Source organism: Convolutriloba macropyga, chromosome 5, assembly GCF_964194025.1.
Source record: "Convolutriloba macropyga chromosome 5, txConMacr16.3, whole genome shotgun sequence".
Classification (NCBI taxonomy): Eukaryota; Metazoa; Xenacoelomorpha; order Acoela; family Convolutidae; genus Convolutriloba; species Convolutriloba macropyga.
In genome coordinates, this window is record NC_134472.1 from 20,749,331 (window position 1) to 20,763,396 (window position 14,066).

Consider the following 14,066-nt stretch of genomic DNA (forward strand, 5'->3'; position numbering starts at 1 on the left):
GTGTAAAAATGATCTAAAATTTTGAAAACAATAGTACATTTACGTGTATTTAAATCTCATTTTGCTGTTAAGACAACGTAAAGGGATACGATAGTACTTTTTAGCTTCAAACTGATTTTGGGGTAATGTCGAAGTGTTTTAATTGGTTTCCGCCTAATTTCGTCATAAGGTTACTTAAAAATTTTTGCCTTATGGTGACTAAATTTAGGTCTAGTAATCCAGTTCTTGTCAATATTATGAGCCTTAAAAAATCAAATGAAAAGTGCGTCGAAACTGTTTCATCGTTACAGCCACCGTCAGCCTCTAAATGGCTATTATTTAGACGCTCTCCTTTTTTGCAATTCAAAGAATTTGAATTGCAATGTGGCGCTGTCTTTTTTTAAGATCGGTTAACCTATTTTCATGATTTTCGTGAAATTGCAGAAATGATTTTGGTCACGCGGAAACAAAGTGGAACGAAAAAGCGAGTCGTTCGTGATTTTCTGGCGCTATTTTTCACTCAAATTTCAAAGTAGAGTGAGATAAAGGTGTTTGAACAAAAATTCACCTTCTGGGTTGTTATTTGCTCGCATGCGGCAATTTCACTTTATTTTTTGTTTTAGTTTTTTTAATCTATTTTTTGCAAGTTGTTCTTCCAATGCATTTGAGGTCTAATTTCTTCTTTAGTCAATAAAAGTTTTGAATTGTGTGAGCACTTGTCTTGTTATGTTTTTTTGTTTCGCTTTAGCTTTTGGTCGCGTTTTTATTTTACATAAGGCACGTTTTCTTGTTTGACTTCTGACTTACTTCACTCACTGTTTCTACTGAATTGATTTTAAATTCTTCCACGCATGGAACAGACAAACCAACAAAAGGCAGGTCATTAAGTCATAGTGCATTAGGTTATCAAAGTCCGTTAGATAGATTGATAGCTGACATTACTATTAAATGTATATTGGGGTTAATAGCTTTAACTGTTTCAACTGTATGGATTTAATTTTTTTACGCAATGTAGTGAATACGGTCAATGTCAATTGTTGCAAAATCAAAAGAAACGGGATAAACCGATAAAGCGTGGTCATAAGTCATAGTTCATTAGAGTGATTAGAGCGGTTGCTAGCTGACAGTAATAGCAATTTTCATTAGAGGGATTGCTAGCTGACAGTAGGATTAAGCTGAATAAATTTCAGTTCAGAAGCTGAAAAATCTAACTAAAACTGAACACCGAATTTGAACACTTTTTCAATTTTAGCAAAAAAATTCTGTCAATTTCGTTCGCTTCTTTCTGTTTCAATCCCCATGTGCGTCAACGAGGGCTTTTCCCCGGTTGTCTTTGGTTTCTTTGACGATGAGACCTTCATTGGAGTATTTTTTTTTTAAAAGTAAGTTTGATTTTTTTCGAAACAAGTGAATTGGATTATGATCAAAATATTAAAGATACTGGTCAGAAAAAAATTATCTATAAATCATACTAACGTTCATTAAGATTAAAAGTATAAACTCAAATAAAAAAAATTAATTAAATAATTAAATTTGTTTTTCTCTTCCCATTAATAACTAGCTTTTGAATGCTCATTGGCTGCAATTTATTTAAAGTGATGCGCTTATGTTCAGAAGCAAAGCAATCATTAAATTTTATTTTATACTCTTTCACTCTCTGCTGACCGAATAAATTTGGGCAATTTGTTTCGTTTATGCGCACATTGACGGATAACTGAATTTTTACCATATCTTATTATCCATATCATAAGTTTTGACTGATTTTAAGCTGTTTTGTTCATATAATAACAAAACAGCTTAACTTCAGTTTTGTTTGTTTTTCGATTCATATAAAAACGAAATTTTATTAATGACTCTTTGGCTATCTGCAGTTCGGCTAGTCTTATTCAATTGTGCATTGAATATCATTATGTAAAATAATGACACGTGTATCGGGATTGGGGGAGAGATTGCAAATAATATTCAACCATTCGGCTAGAATGGCACAAATAGAAAAGATCAACGCTTCTTATCAATTAAATATTCATATACCGACAGTTTGCCCGGAGTTGAGTTGTTCTCTTAAAAACGGATCGGCTATTTCTTGTTTTTGAGAAAAGTACTTCAGGTCAATTTTATTCGCATTTAAGGTCATTTTGTTTTTCTGCAAATAGTTTGTTGTTTCAATGAGATTATTCCAGTGGAAGTTATTGTTTCAAATCGCACTAAATATGTCTGTTTCATCTGCATTTTTACTTAATTCTATTGTCGTGACTTATTGAGAAAAATCTTTATCTGAGGGGTGCAAATAATATGCGCCCACTAAGCTGAGGGAGCACAAACGGAAAAAATCCTAGTTTTGAAAAGCCCTATTAGGGTTTTCTCCTTATAGAGATTATGTGTCTCATAAAAATGACAGTCCAAAGCTAACCCAAAAAGTCTAGTGGTCTACTAAAGGACTGGTGGTCGATCTGTCTATCTAATCTCTTTCGTTGTTTCAATTCATGGAAGGCCCCAAGCGTCTATGGCGGCTATTTTCCGGCAATCTGCAGGCTATTTTTGAAAATTGGGAAAAGATGCGTCTATTTCTGAGGAAAATTATATTCCTCGGTACGTTTTTTAAACTCCAAAATCGAAATTCACACTTCTGTCAATTTGCACGATTTCATCAAGAAAACAGTCATTTCTTCATGTCCCTTGAATCCATTAAATGGATAGCCGTGTAAAGTTCCTTTTTAGATGTTGCCCTGAACGTGAATTGTATTTTGCTGAGTCAATCGTGTCAAAAATTTATAACATATGGATATTTGTAAATTCTAGCGTTGCAAACTTTCGATTCACGCTTTCGTTCTTCATTTTTGAGTGATCTCTATTGTTGTCATTAAAGCTTTGGTAATATAAAATCGATTGCAGCAAAGCAAAAAGAAGGGCCCGATAGCCGAGCGGGCAGTGCTTCTGGTGAGGTATCGGGAGGTCCATGTTTCGAAACCTGTCGTAGTTAACTTTTCTTGCACCCATAAAGAAAAATTTATAAAGGCTACAGCCCCTATGTAGACTGGCCTCGTCTGTCGTTCGAGAGCAATTCTTCCGACATCAATCGGTTTATGTTTAATGACTTCAAATCAAGAAAAAGTTTTGGGTCAGCAAGGGACGAAGAAACCATAGTTGTTGCGTCTCCAGAAAATATCAATTGTCTACTTTTCCCCCAAAACATTCTAAGGGAAGTTGTATTGAAAGCTGGGCAAGATAAAGAAAAATAGCTACAGTATTCCTATGCGCAAAAATAAGATTTTTAAAAATAACTCTAGACCAGCATCTGTAGCAGACTCTCGTTTTGAAATTCAGACTTAATTGTTATTTTTTTTTTTTAATATTTTCTGTCATTTGTTACCTGTTAAGACGCTCTGATAATCTGGCAATTGTCGGAGCAACGTTAGTTGCACGACAGTTAGTGCTTTCAAATCTGTCCACTTTTTGAAACTTGGGGAAAATGAGCCAATTTCAATTTCTTATTCAAATAATTTTTTCCTCGGTCGTTCTTTAAACGCCAAAATCTGAATTCACACTTGTGTCGATTTGCACGATTTCATCAAGAAAGCAGTTATTTCTCCAAGTCCCTTTGATCAAGCAAATCGATAGCCGCGAAAAGTTGTTTTTCAGTTGTCGCCGAACGTGAAATGTATACGGTGAATCAATCGTGTCAAAAAAATTACTTGAAACATATGGATCTTTAGATGCACATGTTTTTTCAAACCTTCTGTTGCTAAAAAAATGTGAATTAATCAGGAAAAAAATTTTTTTTTGTACTATAATTTGCGTTCAGCCAAGTTTCGTTCACGCTAACTAATGATTTTTAGGTGAACAATATAAAAATCTCGATAACTGATAAGAGTGGTAGAATGGGAATGGCAAGAAAATAAGGAAAACAAAAATGTACTAATCAACTTCAAATTAAAGCGCTTTATTGCCCGTCGAATTTAAATTAGTGCGCTTTTTATTAGATCAACGTATTTGACCCCGGAGTTCGGCATTCAAAATCTTTAACTTCGCTCTTTAATTGACTGGAGATTGATTTTGCAGGTGTACAAAAACCTCAAGTTATTCTTGGAGAATAAAGACCCAGGAGATGACCTGTTTGACAGACTGAACACTGCTTCCCTTAACAAGTATCTTCAAGATCTAATGGAGGGCCTCACGGCCAAAGTGTTCAGGACTTACAACGCATCCAAGACACTGCAGGAGCAGCTTGACAAAATGACCAGCGGTTCGTTACTTTTCACTCATAACCAAAAATTTCCAGCTTCTGTTAGTAGTCATAAAAGCTGTCTATAAGCTCAAATGGGGGGGGGGGGGTAAACGCTTCTGACCGTACAAGCGTGTATTGTAACCTAATAAGTGCATTGCGGTAATTTAACTCAATAAATAAAGCTTTCGTAATATAGACAGCGAGAATTATTCATTAAAACTCAAATTTCACGACTATAAAAGCAAAGGTTAAGCACTTAATGTCATTCAATATGAATCAACTCACATGGTATTATTTGAAAATTTAATTTAGTAATAATTCATCATTTGGCTAATTAGTATGTTTTCTACTGTCATTTTTAGATATTTTGGATGGTAAACGTCATTCTGATTCCTTTCCATGTTAGGTGTAACCCTTCTATACAGTTTTGATACTAAATGTTACTAAATCTTTATGTATCAGACTCAGTTGATTTTATGAGCTTTGAGCGATAAGACTACGATTTTGTTTGAATGTCTGCTATTGAAAGTTTATGGCGTTATTGGCCGTTATTTTGCTGTTTGCGCCTGTTAAGATGTGAAAATTTTAATTGAATGATTTAGTCGGTGGTTTTTTGATGTTCGATATGGTGGACTGCTCACTATAAAAGCAGTTTTTCTTTTATTTCGCTCCTGTAATCTGGTACAAAAATGTTCTCAAAAGCAGCTCATTCAAATCATGGTACGTTATACACTAAATATGCACGAGGTATAAGAGGACTATAAATAAAATAAATCAAAATCTTATGATTAGGCTGGTCGACTTTTCATGTTACCAGATTAGAGGATTTTAAGTTACTAGATCGGCGGATTACAGGTTATTAGATCGAGGGAATCATTGGATTGTTACTTCATGCTACTAGCTGTGAGATTTTGGATCTCTCTACTAGATTTGTGGTTCTCTATATTATTGGTCTACTTTAGGTGAGCATTCCATAGCGGAGCATGTGTTGACATATAATCGTGCTAACAGAGAAGTGGCCATTCTGTGTAACCATCAGCGATCAGTCCCCAAATCACACGAGAAGAGTATGGAGAATCTGAGCAACAAGATCAAGGACAAACAGCAGACCTACATAGACGCCAGGAAAGAGTATAAACAGGCCAAGGACAACTTCAAACGATCTAAAACTAAAAAGGACAAAGAGTAAGGACAAAACGTGATTCTATTGGTGTCGGGGCAAATACCGTGGCAGTCATAGTAACACATTTGCAAACCAGTTTCTTATAGCCGCCGTCATCTCAGCAGGATATTGGGGTCCTATTTTTATTTGGTCTCGAAGAGAAGCAATTTTTGTAAACGTGTTTTTATGAAAAATTTTCGCTTGACCGCTTTTTTTTTACTTTTCGGATGACCTTTACGCACTTGAAATTTATGCGTTTTGCGTGATCTAAAGTTCTCTCGCATTCACAATTTCAAGCAGCTGAACTCAATTGGCGGCAACTAAAACTAAAAGTCATGGCGCCGAAATGATAAAGGCACCAAAACTGGTGCCATTTTTTCACTTTGAATCTTAAAAGTGGTATATATCAACCTCTAATGAGGTTATTTGAAGCCCCCTAGTGAATTTCTTAATAACATTCAGCCCCCCCCCCCGCCCCCGACTGAAGCAGGCTGCAATTGATCAGAGCTCCCACAAGTCGTTCGAGAGCAATTCTTCCGACATTAGTTAGTTGTTTAATAGCCGCCCTCATCTTCTCAGCCGGCTATTATAGCGCTCCTTTTTTTTACTTCGTCGAATAAAAAAATGTTTCGCTTTACCTCATTTTGCCGCTTTTTCAACATTTTGCGTGATATCTTTTTGACTTCTCTAGGCTAGTTTCTCTCTTCTCTCATTCTGCTAAAAGTGATTTTGAACATCAGTTGCTGAGCAAAGGAACTCAAAATGAACAGAGTTAGTATAAAAAATCAAAGTCAGAAGTAGAAACGGGATAAACCCATAAAGCCCAATTTTAGATGCCCGCTATTTGAACGTCGTTCGTATAAGTCTTAGTTACCATCTCTAATGCTTATTGGTATTGATAGTAGCCCTTGTAGCCTCTCCATAAGAAACAGAAGTACGTTATTTTTAACTACGAAATGCCATCAAAATAAATCGGACTTAAAAAATTTTTTTGTACAAAAATCTTTTTTTTTTCAATATCATCTATTCTTTCAATCCCAATCATGCTTATTGGAATCAACGGCGGCTGTTTTCCGGCAATCTGCCGGGTATGTTTATGATTCGAAGAGTCATGGGGACGTATTTTTTATTATGACTCGAAGAGGTTAGATACGACTCGATACGAAGTGTCTTTTATAAGGAATAATTCTTTTGAGTGAAACTGATACAGGAAGTGAAACGCGTGAAAATCTTCAGTTGATAAATTGTGAAAAACGGAGCGAAAAGATAGTACTTTTTTTGTTCATGACGCTAATTTTCAGAGAGCGAGAAACAGATGTGAAAAAAATTTCTAACCGCAATTTTTTTTAGTCACTTGCAAATCTGCCGCTTTTTGATTTTTGAAGGCAGTCTTTTTAGTCTAAACAATTATTTTCCGCTTTAAGAGTTTGATTAGGCTATAATAATATTATTAGGGTTGTTCTAACTGTGATTTGATGTTTTTGGTATGATAAGTGAGTTTTAAGCAATCAGGAAGTTTTACTGTTATTTTTAATAGACGTCACTTTAAATTTCAAAATTTTGTTCTGCTTCACCGTATTCACAGCTGGTTATTTATTTGTTTTGTTCTTATTTTTCTTATTTGTTCTTATTAATAGCCGCCGTCAGGCTCTCAAACGGCTATTGTTTAGGCGCTCGCCTTTTTTTTTAATTCGCGTTCCCTTTGGATCACATTTTTCGTTTTACATAAATCACGATTTTCACGCTTGACTTCTGACGTACCTCACTCAACTGTTTTAACTGAATGGGTTTTATATTCTTTCACACATTCAATTACGCAATGTAGTGAATACGCAATGTAGTGTGTAACCATCAGCGATCAGTCCCCAAATCACACGAGAAGAGTATGGAGAATCTGAGCAACAAGATCAAGGACAAACAGCAGACCTACATAGACGCCAGGAAAGAGTATAAACAGGGCAAGGACAACTTCAAACGATCTAAAACTAAAAAGGACAAAGAGTAAGGACAAAACGTGATTCTATTGGTGTCGGGGCCAAATACCGTGGCAGTCATAGTAACACATTTGCAAACCAGTTTCTTATAGCCGCCGTCATCTCAGCAGGATATTGGGGTCCTATTTTTATTTGGTCTCGAAGAGAAGCAATTTTTGTAAACGTGGTTTTATGAAAAATTTTCGCTTGACCGCTTTTTTTTACTTTTCGGATGACCTTTACGCACTTGAAATTTATGCGTTTTGCGTGATCTAAAGTTCTCTCGCATTCACAATTTCAAGCAGCTGAACTCAATTGGCGGCAACTAAAACTCAAAGTCATGGCGCCGAAATGATAAAGGCACCAAAACTGGTGCCATTTTTTCACTTTGAATCTTAAAAGTGGTATATATCAACCTCTAATGAGGTTATTTGAAGCCCCCTAGTGAATTTCTTAATAACATTCAGCCCCCCCCCCGCCCCCGACTGAAGCAGGCTGCAATTGATCAGAGCTCCCACAAGTCGTTCGAGAGCAATTCTTCCGACATTAGTTAGTTGTTTAATAGCCGCCCTCATCTTCTCAGCCGGCTATTATAGCGCTCCTTTTTTTTACTTCGTCGAATAAAAAAATGTTTCGCTTTACCTCATTTTGCCGCTTTTTCAACATTTTGCGTGATATCTTTTTGACTTCTCTAGGCTAGTTTCTCTCTTCTCTCATTCTGCTAAAAGTGATTTTGAACATCAGTTGCTGAGCAAAGGAATTCAAATTGAACAGAGTTAGTATAAAAAAATCAAAATCAGAAGTAGAAACGGGATAAACCCATAAAGCCCAATTTTAGATGGCCGCTATTTGAACGTCGTTCGTATAAGTCTTAGTTACCATCTCTAATGCTTATTGGTATTGATAGTAGCCCTTGTAGCCTCTCCCTAAGAAACAGAAGTACGTTATGTTCAACTACGAAATGCCATCAAAATAAATCGGACTTAAAAAATTTTTTTGTACAAAAATCTTTTTTTTTCAATATCTTCTATTCTTTCAATCCCAATCATGCTTATTGGAATCAACGGCGGCTATTTTCCGGCAATCTGCCGGGTATGTTTATGATTCGAAGAGTCATGGGGACGTATTTTTTATTATGACTCGAAGAGGTTAGATACGACTCGATACGAAGTGTCTTTTATAAGGAATAATTCTTTTGAGTGAAACGGATACAGGAAGTGAAACGCGTGAAAATCTTCAGTTGATAAATTGTGAAAAACGGAGCGAAAAGATAGTACTTTTTTTGTTCATGACGCTAATTTTCAGAGAGCGAGAAACAGATGTGAAAAAAATTTCTAACCGCAATTTTTTTTAGTCACTTGCAAATCTGCCGCTTTTTGATTTTTGAAGGCAGTCTTTTTAGTCTAAACAATTATTTTCCGCTTTAAGAGTTTGATTAGGCTATAATAATATTATTAGGGTTGTTCTAACTGTGATTTGATGTTTTTGGTATGATAAGTGAGTTTTAAGCAATCAGGAAGTTTTACTGTTATTTTTAATAGACGTCACTTTAAATTTCAAAATTTTGTTCTGCTTCACCGTATTCACAGCTGGTTATTTATTTGTTTTGTTCTTATTTTTCTTATTTGTTCTTATTAATAGCCGCCGTCAGGCTCTCAAACGGCTATTGTTTAGGCGCTCGCCTTTTTTTTTAATTCGCGTTCCCTTTGGATCACATTTTTCGTTTTACATAAATCACGATTTTCACGCTTGACTTCTGACGTACCTCACTCAACTGTTTTAACTGAATGGGTTTTAAATTCTTTCACACATTCAATTACGCAATGTAGTGAATACGGTCAAAATCAAAGGAGCAAAATCGAAAGAAACGGAATAAACCGATAAAGCCTGTTCATTAAGTCATAGTGCGTTAGGTTATCAAAGTTCATTAGAGCGATTGTTAGCTGATATTAGTATTAAGCTTAATACCTTTCAGTTTAGAAGTTGAAGTGATTATAGGTTTGGACTATAACTGCAAGCAAACTGAATTAGAACAATTTTTAAAAATAAGGAAATTTTGGAAAACTTAGTAAAGTTTTGTCAGTATTAATTTCTTCTTTTTCTGTTTCAATCCCGATGTGCTTCTAGCGCGTCAACGGCGGCTTTTTTCCGACAATCTGCCGGCTATGTTTAATAGCCGCAATGCGATAGCTGGGGCTCTTATGGGCCTTATCTTGTTTTTTTTTAATTCGTCAAGATTTTTTACGACCATATGACGTCAGAATTTGCTTTTTTGTTCACTTTTTCATGCAATTTTAACTGAACTGCGTGCGTGACATCATTTTCTCTGCTTTGTGAAGTATTCTGTTCATTTGAGTGGTTAAAATTTTGGCTATACGTGACTTACCTCAATCTCAAAAATGACTTCCTTTCTTAGAAATTGATTGTTCTGTACCTTGTTCATTGAGATAATGTCAAGTGAGTGTAAGTCAATCAAATTAACTGCTATTTGAGAGCAGCTCATTGAAGCTGATGTTAGGAATCATAGGAATAAGTTTGACAGATTATTAATTAAAATCTTACATCGCAACATTTAGTGAAAAAGTATTTTGATCTTTCTTTTACTATACAAAGACTGTAGATCTACGAAGCTATTTTATTTTAATTTTGCTTTATCAGCTTTGTTTTTATTCTTTTTCTAAGGTAATTTTTAGGTAAAGTCTTTTTGACTTCTCTAAAGCTAGTTTCACTCTTTCGTTCTGCTAAGTGATTTCGAAAAATGAATTCAAAAATGAAAAGGGATGAAACCATCAAATGAAATTTTCAATTTTAGATGCCCCTACATTTTTTCTTAGTTCAAGTCTAAGTTACCGTAACTGATGCTTATTGGTATTGATAATAGCCCATGTATGCTCTCATTTAGAACGGAAAAGGTCCAACTACAAAATGACATCAATTTGTTTTGCTTTTTAAATGTTTTTGCACAAAAACCGTTTTTCATTTTGTTCTTTGGATCTAAATTGGGGTTATGGGAGCCAGTAGTGGCTATTTTCGGGCATTGTGCTAGTATTTAAGCAACACTTGAAGTTTATACGTTTTGCGTGATCTAAAGTTCTCTCGCATGCACAATTTTACCTGTCATAGTTTTAGTGTTATGAAGCAGCGTTTAAGACAAAAAAATTAAGAGAAAAATTAGAAAAATTAGAAATTAGAAACGACTTATCGAGTCGTTTCCAGAATTCTTCCGGCTAGGTTTATGGAGCTTTTCCAGCTGTGTTTTCAAAAAATTTGTTTTTGTGAAGACATTCGAAGAGCAGAGGAAAGAGGGTGTGATTATTTCGTACATGCCTTTTAAAACAGCGGGAAATGTATAAGTAATTGTTTTTCGCTAAGCTGTTGAAAGCTATTTCTTATTTTAATGTGTTTGTCTGAAAGATTATTGTAGAATCAAGTGTTTTTTTTCAGACGCTTTTTCATGCGTTTTGGTGACCAATCGGAGTTTCACACGAAGGTTATTCAATTATTTTCCAGATTTTCAGGTTATTTTGCAACTTTGGCCCATTGTATTTTTCATTGGCTTTAATGGTAACGGAATTAAAGGCTCCTGCTTGTACACTTTTCTCTTCTGAATTGACTAATGTTCGTTTGTCACAAAGCAGGTTTTATCCCTAATTTTTTTCAAAAATAGCTTTTCAATTTAGTTATTTTCTCCGGTTTTCTCTGCTGAGAAATTTTGTGGTTATTATGCGTGGACTTGAACTGGTTGTGTTTAGTAGCCGCGAAGCGATAGCGGGTGTTATTGGGGACTTCGTTGATTTTTGCGACCTTTGACTTGTTTAGTTTCAGTGACTTCTACTGCTTTGCAGTTAAAGTTTGTGTGCATGACGTCATTTGTTCTGCGTTGCCTGATATTTGAGCTTTCTAGTCAGTCTTAGCTACCAGGTCTAATGATTATAGCTGATTATACTATTCCCTGTATTCGCCCAATAAGAAACAAGTTTGCCAAACTAGGAAATCCCATTGAAATAGCGAGCTCTTTTGTCGCTTGATGATGAACATTTTTTTCTTGCTGCACTCACATCAGGGATCACGATATGCAATCTGTCGGGTATTTTGAATATTGTCAATTCTGCACCTTATAATGAAGGTTATTTGAGCCCAATGGGTGCTGTAGCATGAACAATGAGCGAGCACATATTTTACCCAAAGCCAAAGCACCCAATGGGGTAGTTGAACGTAGAGATCCGAACGAGTAGAGATCCGAAGTTTGTAGCAATTATGTTAGACCTGTAGGTCTTTCTTTTTATGCGATCTTTCGTGCTACCGAATTTTTGTCTGATGGTATATTCGTCTGGCCATTTGACTTTTTCCTTAGAGCTTTTCTAGTCTCTAAGTGTACAAATCACCGAAGCTGCTGGGAAGACATAGAATCATCGTGTGAGGGACAGTTTTCGCTGTTTACATCCCCTGACTCACCTAATTTATTCCACCCCTAACCTAACATGCTCGACTCTTCCCCCTCTCCTATTGCACATTCTTTTTTCTGCTTTTCCTCTCTCCCAGTTAAACTTAAGCTATCGCTTTAGGCCGCACCAAGCTAGAGATGAAGTCAGATATCGTGTGAAAGCAATTCGCCCGACATTAGTTGGTTATGTTAATTGTATATAAAGAACGTATTGGCTAGCCCTGCCTCTTATCAAACCATCATCGTAAACCCCTTTTTAAGTCTTTTTATGAAGTTTTTACTACAAAAATTTTGAAAGAGTGAACTGATAAACTTCAATTGCTGAGTGTGAATGGTTTTAGAATCATGGACAAGAAGAAAATAGCTCTGACCAGAATTGAAGAGCAAATCTCAAAGTTGCAGATTCAGATGACAGATAAAGACGAGAACAAAGAGATTGCACTCGGCACCTCCAAGCTCAACTATCTTGACCCTAGAATCACTGTCGCTTGGTAACATACAATATATCTTTGCTCTTATTATCTCCCAAACTCAGTAAATTGAACTGTAGCTTGCTCGCAAACGTAAAAGCACTCGAGAGATGATGTGATAAACTCAAAAAGGTATCACTTCAGGAAAGTATATTTCAATGATAGAATTATGCCCTGATAGGGAGTGGATACGTTGATAGCATTTTCGTTGGCGCCTTGTTACGATTAAACATATATTTCAGTCGGAACCAGAGTTGGGTTTAAATTTCATAAATTCACTGAGTAGATTGAACAAAAGGAATTTCCTTGCTATTTCCTATGTCCAAAAGGAACTGTCCCTGCTATTTTAGGTGCAAGAAGAACAGTGTCCCAATAGACAAATGTTTCAACAAGACCCAAAGGGAGAAGTTTGCCTGGGCGATTGCAATGGCTGGTGAGGACTACTCCTTCACAGACATCTCTGGCATTCAGAGTCTGTCTCAGGTGAACAAGAGGAGTGACGAAGCAGACAAGGCTGATAAACAGAGCAGCAAACAGGGCTCCAGCAGTAATCATAACACCTCACAGGTTGGAGTCCAAATTAATTAGGTGCTTCCAAAGAAAATTTACAGCTGTTTTGAGTGATGGTGATTTTTTATGCGTTTTTTTTTCCGGAAAGCTTTTAACTCCTCAGAGTCCTTTTTTTTTCAACTCACCGATTGCTGAAATTGAATTTAAATGCTTCCATTTGCTGTTTTAGTCATCTTTGTAAAGGGTTTCAGATTTTTATGCTCACATGGATTTTGTTCTGCCGAAAATGCTCGAAATTTATTTTGATTTAAAGTAATGGTGGCGTTGAAAATTATTGACGAACTGTGGAACGGTTAGATGGATTGTCAGAAAGACTTAATAAGACGAGTTATTCACCGCGCACGTTTTCACGATATCGCAAATTCAATCAATATTGTAAACGATTGTTCTACAAATTGAATACTGACAGTTTGATTTAAATTTTTTAAAGCCGCAGCCTCAGCTTCTCAGCCGGCTATTATAGCGCTCCTATTTTTTTTACAATTCAAAGAATTTGAATTGCATTGAGGCGCTGTCTTCTTTTAAGATCTGTTCACACATTTTCATGATTTTTGAAGTCAAATTGGAGTAGTAATTTTGGTCACGCCGAAACGAAGTGGAGCGAAAAAGCGAGTGGTTTTGCGGCGTTAGTTTTTTTCACTCTAATCTTAAAGTAAAGTGAGAAAACGTTTTTGTTTACATGCGGCAATTTCACTTTGATTTTTAATAGCCGCACAGCGATAGCTGGGGCTATTATTGGCCTTCTCTTGGTTTTTTTTATTTCGTCGTCATGATTTTTGTTACGACCATATGACGTCACAGTCACTTTTTGTTCATTCGTTCATGCAATTTCAACTGAATTGCATGTGTGACGTCATTTTTCGCTCTTAGTGGAGCAAGTTTTATTGTTCATGCGCGTGATTAAATTTTTGGTCACACTTGACTTACCTCACTCTCAAAAATGACTTCCTCACTTTAAAATTGACTTTTTTTTACTTTAATTCAAAGAGATAAGGTCAAATGGGCGTGTGTCACTCTAAGTGAAGGTTATTTGAGATCAGCTAATAGAGGCAGCAATAACTTATACAGATTTTTAATCAAAATGTAACAGATCAGCCTTCAATGAAAAGACGAATTTTTTTGGTCTGTCTTTTAACTGTTTTTTTAGGCTGCCGATATACGAATCTATTGCGGCTATTTTCTGGCAATCTGTCAGCTATGTTTATTGTTTTTTAATAGCCGCCCTCATCTTCTCAGCCGGCTA

The 14,066-nt window shown here is 35.9% G+C and overlaps 1 protein-coding gene across 2 annotated transcripts in view; it reads left to right on the plus strand.

The window, feature by feature from the left end:
• LOC142339212 (DNA topoisomerase I, mitochondrial-like) overlaps positions 1–14,066 on the plus strand; it is a 42,586-nt gene that overhangs the window by 16,967 nt on the left and 11,553 nt on the right. For both annotated transcript variants that reach the window (XM_075389059.1, XM_075389060.1), the window contains exons 9-12: positions 4,039–4,222; positions 5,167–5,389; positions 12,125–12,274; positions 12,604–12,820. In XM_075389059.1, coding sequence (XP_075245174.1) covers positions 4,039–4,222; positions 5,167–5,389; positions 12,125–12,274; positions 12,604–12,820 — 774 coding nt within the window. The remainder of the gene's footprint in view (positions 1–4,038; positions 4,223–5,166; positions 5,390–12,124; positions 12,275–12,603; positions 12,821–14,066) is intronic.